Source organism: Trichosurus vulpecula, chromosome 5 (assembly GCF_011100635.1).
Source record: "Trichosurus vulpecula isolate mTriVul1 chromosome 5, mTriVul1.pri, whole genome shotgun sequence".
In the NCBI taxonomy this organism is placed as follows: Eukaryota; Metazoa; Chordata; class Mammalia; order Diprotodontia; family Phalangeridae; genus Trichosurus; species Trichosurus vulpecula.
In genome coordinates, this window is record NC_050577.1 from 243,305,871 (window position 1) to 243,314,354 (window position 8,484).

An 8,484-nucleotide genomic window follows, 5' to 3' on the forward strand; every position below is an offset into this window, starting at 1 on the left:
TAGCTCTTCTCAGCAATGAAAGGACCTAAAACAATTCCAAAAGACTCATGATGGAAAATGACATGCACATCCAGAGAAAGAACTGTGGAGACCGAATGCAGAGCAAAGCAGACTATTTTCTTTTTTTTGTTTTGTTTTGTTTTCTTTCTTGTGGTTCTTCCCATTCATTCTAATTCTTCTATACAACATGACTAATGTGAAAATATGTTTGATACTGTGTTTGGGAGGGGAGAGGGGAGGAAGAGAGAGAAAATGTAAAACTTATGGAAGTGAATGTTGAAAACTAAAAATAAATAAATAAACTTATTAAAAAATTTTGTATCTCCCTAATAGCTAACTTTTCATTATCAAAGACAGTTAAGGATACATCACAATCAGACTCTACTGTTGTAGGTACTAGATGTACTTCTCAAGGAAATAGAAATAAAAGTGAAGAAAACAAAATTGGAACAAGAGCTGAAAGGTTTGTAATGGGAGTGAACCAATTTAGAGGGTATTTATTCTTAGGATATCTGAAAAAGAGAAAGGAAGATACCAGAGGTGTAGAGAGAAAAAAAATTTCAAAATTGTTGAACAAGGGAACTGCTGACTCATATGCCTGTTTTTTTCATCTATATAATATTTTAATGAGAATTATCGATAGTGGGGGCAGAGCCAAGATGGCAGCTGGAAAGCAGGGACTTGCGTGAGCTCCCCACCAGGTCCCTCCAAAAACCTATAAAAATGGCTTTGAACAAATTCCAGAGGTGCAGAACCCATGAAATAACAGAGGGAACCAGGGCTCCAGCAAAGGAAAGCCTGAATTGTCGTGGGGAAGGGACTATCTCATGAAGCTGGGAGCAGAGCCCAGGATGGGCTGAGCCAGGATCAACTAGACCTGGAGCCAGGTGGAACAGACCCTAGCACCCTGAATCAGTGAATTGTGGCAGTTACCAGACTTCTCAACCCACAAACACCAAAGAAACAGAGAAGGTTAGTGGGAAAAGCTTTTGGGACAGAGTGAAAGGAGTTTGTGGTTCAGTGGAGGTGGTGCAACTACACAACTACAGCTGCAGTTGCTTCAGACACCAGTCCCACCAGTGGGAGGAATTAAGTGGCAGATCAGAGCAGGAGTGCACAGCCTGCTTAAGATCTGAGTTGAGATCCAGGTTATTGGTTTTTTGGGGAGGAGGAGTGCTGACGTGGCAGAGCTTGCTGTGTAGAAATAGCTCTGAAAACAACAGTGCAGCCCCTCAAGCTTAGGACAAAGTGCTCTATACTCTACAAGCAGTCATACCCTGACAAAAAATTCAAGGGTCAAGTAGTTGGCTAGGAACATGGCCAGGAAGTGAAAACAGACTCAGATTCAGACTCAGACTTTGGAATCTTTCTTTGGTGACAAAGAAGACCAAAACATACAGCCAGAAGGAGTCAACAAAGTCAAAGAGCCTACATCAAAAGCATTCAAGAAAAACATGAACTGGTCTCAGGCCATGGAAGAGCCCAAAAAGGATTTGGAAAAACAGGTAAGAGAAGTAGAGGAAAAATTGGGAAGAGAAATGAGAGTGATGCAAGAAAACCATGAAAAACAAGTCAATGACTTGCTAAAGGAGACCTCCCCCAAAAAAACTGAAGAAAATAACACCTTAAATAATAGGCTAACTCAAATGGCAAAAGAGCTCCAAAAAGGCAATGAGGAGAAGAATGCCTTGAAAGGCAGAATTAGCCAAGTGAAAAAGGAAGTCCAAAAGACCACTGAAGAAAATACTACCTTAAAAATTATATTGGAGCAAGTGGAAGCTAGTGACTTGATGAAAAATCAAGATATTATAAAACAGAAACAAAGGAATAAAAAAAGAAAGACAATGTGAAATATCTCATTGGAAAAACCAGTGATCTAGAAAATAGATCCAGGAGAGATAATTTAAAAATTATTGGACTACCTGAAATCCATGATCAAAAAAAGAGCCTAGATATCATCTTTCAAGAAATTATCAAGGAGAACTGCCCTGATATGCTAGAGCCAGAGGATAAAATAGAAATTGAAAGAATGCACTGATCACTTCCTGAAAAAGATCACCAAAAGAAAACTCCTAGGAATATTGTCACCAAATTCCAGAGTTTCCAGGTCAAGGAGAAAATACTGCAAGCAGCCAGAAAGAAACAATTTGAGTATTGTGGAAACACAAGATCTAGTAGCTTCTACATTAAGGGATTGAAGCACTTGGAATATGATAGTCTGGAGGTCAATGGAGCTAGGATTAAAAAAAAGAATCACCTACCCAAGAAAACTGAGTATCATGCTCCAATTCAAAATATGGATTTTCAATAAAATAGGGGACTTTCAAGCTTTCTCAGTGAAAAGAACAGAGCTGAACAGACAAATTGACTTTCAAACACAAGAATCAAGAGAAGCATGAAAAGTTAAACAAGAAACAGAAATCACAAGGGACTTACTAAAGTTGAACTGTTTTGTTTATACTTGTACATGGAAAGATGATGTGTATAATTCATGCAGCCTCAGTATTAGGGTAGCTGAAGGGAATATACATACATACATACATACATATATATATATATGTGTGTGTATATATATATATATATATACACATATATATATATGTGGACAGAGGGCACAGGGTGAGTTGAATATGGAGGGATGGTATATAAAAAAAATAAGATCAAGTTCAGGAATGAGAGAGGAATATAGAGAGGGAGAAAGGGAGAGATAGAATGGGATAAATTATCTCACACTAAAATTACAAGAAAAAGCAGTTCTGTTGGGAGGGAAGAGGGGGCAGGTGAGGGGGAATGAGTGAATCTTGCTCTCATTGGATTTTTCCTGAGGAGGTAATAACATACACACTCAATTGGGTATCTTATCCCACAGGAAAGAAGGAAGGAGATAAAAAGGGGGGATGATAGAAGGGAGGGCAGATTGGGGAGGAGGTATTCAAAAGCAAATACTTTTGAAAAGGGACAGGGTCAAGGGAGAAAATTGGATAAATGGGGACAGGATAGGAAGGAGCAAAATATAGTTAGTCTTTCACGACATGAGTATTGTGGAAGGGTTTTGCATAATGATACACTGTGTCCTATGTTGAATTGCTTGACTTCTTAGGGAGTGTAGGTGGGGAGGGAAGAGGGGAGAGAATTTTGAACTCAAAGTTTTAAATGCAGATGTTCAAAAATTTTTTTTTGCATGCAACTAGGAAATAAGATATACAGGCAATGGAGCATAAAAATCTATCTTGCCCTACAAGAAAGTAAGGGAAATGTGGATGGGGGGGAGTGGGGTGACAGATGGGAGGGTTGACTGGGGAATGGGGCAATCAGAATATATGCCATCTTGGAGTGGGGGGAGGGTAGAAATGGGGAGAAAATTTGTAATTCAAACTCTTGTGAAAGTTAATGCTGAAAACTAAAAATATTAAATCAATAAATAACGATTTTTTTAAAAAAAGAGAATTATTTATACCAACATAGTGGTCATAACTGTTTGGGGTATTACAAAGGAACCAATAGTCTTTCTTAAGGGGCTTCCCATAGTAAACCAGATCTTTACTATCACATGATTGATTCAAATATATAAAGAATGTAAGATCCCACTATTAGTATTGATTATTTTTTTTCCCAGTAATCAGTTAGGGCAAAATGCTACTTTAAAAGCTCTTGTCGACGGCCTCCGCCTCCTTCTCCTCAGGCGCCTCTGCCGCCACCTCTCTCCCCCTCCCCCTTCCCCGACCCCCTCCCTCGAATCGGCCGTGGAGCAGAGGCCGTTGCCGAGACCGCGCAGCCAAGGAGGAGGGATCCTTACGAAATAGTTCAGAATGAGTTATACAGAAAAACCCGATGAAATCACTAAAGATGAATGGATGGAAAAACTCAATAACTTACATATACAGAGAGCTGATATGAACCGCCTTATTATGAACTATCTTGTTACAGAGGGGTTTAAAGAAGCTGCAGAAAAGTTTCGGATGGAATCTGGAATTGAGCCCAGTGTTGATCTAGAAACACTAGATGAACGAATCAAAATCCGAGAGATGATATTGAAAGGTCAGATTCAGGAAGCTATTGCATTGATAAATAGCCTACATCCAGAACTCTTAGACACAAATCGGTATCTTTATTTTCATTTACAGCAACAACATTTGATTGAACTGATTCGGCAGCGTGAAACAGAAGCAGCACTGGAATTTGCACAGACACAGTTGGCAGAACAAGGAGAAGAAAGTAGAGAATGTCTGACAGAAATGGAACGCACTTTGGCTTTGCTTGCCTTTGATAATCCTGAAGAATCACCCTTTGGAGACTTGCTTAATATGATGCAACGGCAAAAGGTGTGGAGTGAAGTTAATCAAGCTGTCCTAGACTATGAAAATCGTGAGTCAACACCTAAGTTGGCAAAGTTACTGAAGTTACTACTATGGGCTCAGAATGAGCTGGACCAGAAGAAAGTAAAATATCCCAAAATGACAGACCTGAGCAAGGGGACAATTGAGGAACCCAAGTAAAACATGTGCAGAAGGACAGCAAGCAACTTTACTACTGCACATTATTCTTCATTTATATCAGTCTGTGACTGAAAGATTTTTACTACAGTACAGGACTTGATTTTTTTTTTTGAGCAAACATCTTAAAGGGAGAATTGATCCTTTTAAATGCTGGAAAAAAATGTTGCATTGAAAGGCGCTGCATCTCTTTGAAAGTCTGATTTAGGCTATGCACTGTGATACATTTTTAAGAATTAGATAAATTGCATTTTGCATTTTAACATCCCAGTGCTTTTCTGATTGGCCACTGAAGGATTTTAGTTTAGTAGCCATTCAGGTGCTGCATTAGTAAAGAATATCAGTTCAACTGAATGCCTCACACTTAAAATGTTTGTAGAGCACTGATTATTTGCTTTATGTTAAGTTATAGTAGCCAGATAATGCATTTTTCAAACACAAAGTTCTGTCAAGTTTTCATCAAGCATTTTTCTTCTGGGTCCCTTTTTTTTTTTTTGCATAGGAAAAAAGTGTATATATAAACTTGTAAATTGTAATTCAAGGACTTCTTTTGTGAGGGTGTTGTGTTTGATTTCTCTTTGGTATTGTTTTTTTGGGTTGTATGGTTTCTAGGGGAGTGTGTATGGGGTCAGGGGTTGTATGGTTTAATTTTATATATATATATATATTTTGATGTTTTATATGGTGAGAGACTTATCCACAATGGATCAATGAACCATCTTTTTTGCAATCAGTCTTGCTGGAAAAATAAAGGTTTCTTTTTGATTTCAAGAATGACCAAAATGGCTTCTAAAGAGAGACATTATAATCTCTTTAATAACAATTTTGTCACGATGGGATTTTTGCAGTGACATCAACAGTGTTAACTGCAGCCTTAAAAATGACCATTTCTGTCTCTTCTTTCCATATGCTTGAGGAATCCTTTTGTCGGGGGATGATAGTAGTCCTTGTGCTGGTGGTGAATTTTTTTAAACATTTTGTGTTTTTATGAAAGTGGTACGGGGCTTTTTAGGAAATTCACTTGTTTGAAACCTTCCTAAACTAATGATTAGCATCTATGGAACTGTTGTACTACAGAGTTTTGCAAAGTACCATTCTTTTTTGTTCTTTGATCAGCTGTATAGATTTTCCATTCTTATTCGTTTATAGAATTGCAATCTTTTAGAAGTGCACAATGGCTCAACTTCACAGTGTTCTGTATATGGATACTTTCTATATGCATAATTATATACATGAGTTAGCTAATATATTTGTGACATATAAATATATGTTTGAGTGTACTTTTGATCACTGACTTTCCTAAATTAATGCTAATAATAAACTACATGAAGTATTCTAGACTGCTAAAAAAAAAAAAAAAAAAAAAAGCTCTTGTCCCACAAGGTGCTCACATGCACATGTCAAAGTTATACAAGATTTGCTGAAAAAATGCAACAGAGAGGAAAATTTGTAATGTGAGCCTCTTATCACTAATAGAAAGCAGGACAAAATACAAGGAGATTTGTTCCTCATAAGTGTTTGTCACTATCATGGAGATGATCTAGCACAGATCTCAGTTTGTATAAATCAGGGCTCATAAGTCTCTTGGATTTCAAGGCACATGTGAACTTAGATGAGGAAATTATATACACACATATGTATATGTATGTACATACACATATGTATACAATATGTGTATACATACATGTGTGTATATGTACATATACTCACTTTTTGTTTCCCTGGCAATTTTCTGTATATTATTTTATATATTTAAAACATTATTCTGAGGAGTCTATAACTTTCACTAGATTGTTAATGGGTCCATAACACAAAAAATTTAATAATGGGATTAGAACTCTGTAGATTCTCCTAAATGAGATTTGAAATAAAAAAAAATTAGTCTGTCAGAAAAATGGTTGAAGAATCCTATTGACTCTAGATTAGGACATGTATTTGGACAGGTAACTTCAGCTTTTGTTGTTCAATCATTTCAGGTGTCTGACTCTTTGTTGACCGTATTTGGGGTTTTCTGGGCAGAGCTACTGGAATGGCTTGCTATTTCCTTTTCCAGCTCATTTTACAGATGAAGAACTGAGGCAAACAGGGTGAAGTGATTTTCCCAGGGTCACACAGCCAGTAAGTGTCTGAGGCCAGATTTGAACTCAGAGCAATCTTTTCTAGGCCCAGCTCTCTATCCACTGTACCACCTACCTGGCCATATATTTAGCCTATAGAGCCCAATTTGGCATTGGGCATCTATAGAGTTCAATAATTATGTTTGTCAACCTCTACCTCTATGTCTATATCTATGACTGTATCTAGATCTATAGAAATATATAAACCTATGAATATGCACCTACATATGTGCATCTACAATCAATCCTCAATTTCCACAGGGGTGAAATTCATAGGAAATGGCAAGAAATTTAAAAAAGCACATATTGATACATTGAACCTATGGATAATAGAAGATTGGGTTCCCATGACTACCAAAACTGTAATCTTTCACTAGAGACTGCTGAAAATACATTTTCTGCATACTGTTCTTTAAAACAAAACATCAATTATGGTAATATGTGCTTTTTGTAAGACAGTAACCACAAAATAATCCATAAAATGCAGTGCACAAAATAAAATCAGTAACCTGAAAAACATTTTTTCTTGCTAGTTATTTTCCTCCTTTTTTCCAGATATAATGAATGCTTTGCTAACACCAAACTTGAGTGACTGTAGACATTTCAGCATGAAGTTTATGTAACACCTTATTTTTCTCACTAAGCTGCATCATTGATTTTGCACACTTGGGCTTAGAGCCCAAAAAATTTGCACAACACAAAATTTGAGTTTGAAACAACCAAACCATGTGAACAACAAAAAATATGCAATGAATTCATGGGGAGCTCTTCACAATGGTAGGGTGAACAAGACCAGCGAAGCACCTAGTAGGATACCAGCCATTCCACACACTTGCAAACATCATGCCTCTCATTTTTTTTTGTCTACTGTGCATAGCTACACATGTGCATGGCTACCAATGTGAGAGTGAAAATGAGGTTACTAATAAAATTGTGCAAATACTTGAAATTATGAAAGTTAAATGCACATATGTTGAGGATTAGCTGTACATACATACGTATTTAGCATACACACATATAATTTGTGAACTGTGTGTAGTCACATAGCTTGTCAAACCTAAGTGAGGCAATGTGACAATGTAAATAGAAAGCTGATCTCTTTTTTAAAAAATTATTTAATATATTTAGTTTTCAGCATTGATTTTCACGAAAGTTTGAATTACAATTTTTCCCCATTTCTACCCTCCCCCCACTCCAAGATGGCATATATTCTGGTTGCTCCATTCCCCAGTCAGCCCTCCCATCTGTTACTCCACTCCCCTCCCATCCCCCTTTCCCTTCTTCTCTTGTAGGGCAAGATAAATTTCTATGCCCCATTGCCTATGTATCTTATTTCCTAGTTGCATGCAAAAACTTTTTTTTGTTGTTGTTTTTGAACATCTGTTTTTAAAACTTTGAGTTCCAAATTCTCTCCCCTCTTCCCTCCCGACCCACCCTCCCTAAGAAGACAAGCAATTCAACATAGGCCACATATGTATCATTTGTAAAACCCTTCCACAACACTCATGTTGTGAAAGATTAACTATGGTATCCCCTAAGGTATCCCCCTTTATTGAATTTTCTCCCTTGACTCTGTCCCTTTTTGAAAGTGTTTGTTTTTGATTACCTCCTCCCCCTGTCTGCCCTCCCTTCTGTCATCGCCGCTTTTTTATCTTCTTCCTTCTTCTTTCCTGTGGGGTAAGATACCAAATTGAGTGTGTATGGTATTCCCTCCTCGGGTCAAATCCAATGAGAGCAAAATTTACTCATTCCCCCTTACGTGCCCCCTCTTCCCTTCCTACAGAACCACTTTTTCTTGCCACTTTTATGTGAGATAATTTACCCCATTCTAGCTCTCCTTATCTCCCTCTCTCAATATATTCCTCTCTTATCCC

At 37.4% G+C, this 8,484-nt stretch overlaps 1 protein-coding gene across 1 annotated transcript; it reads left to right on the forward strand.

The window, feature by feature from the left end:
* Window positions 1-3,670: 3,670 nt before the first annotated feature.
* Window positions 3,671-4,670, forward strand: LOC118849506 (glucose-induced degradation protein 8 homolog). Its single transcript, XM_036758378.1, has one exon. It carries the CDS (start codon window positions 3,810-3,812, stop codon window positions 4,494-4,496), a length of 687 nt encoding a protein of 228 aa, XP_036614273.1. The 5' UTR covers window positions 3,671-3,809; the 3' UTR covers window positions 4,497-4,670.
* Window positions 4,671-8,484: the final 3,814 nt, after the last annotated feature.

What these genes read in the sequence shown, in the direction of transcription:
- LOC118849506 (XM_036758378.1), top strand. Translation starts at nt 3,810, where the DNA reads ATGAGTTATACAGAAAAACCCGATGAAATCACTAAAGATGAATGGATG.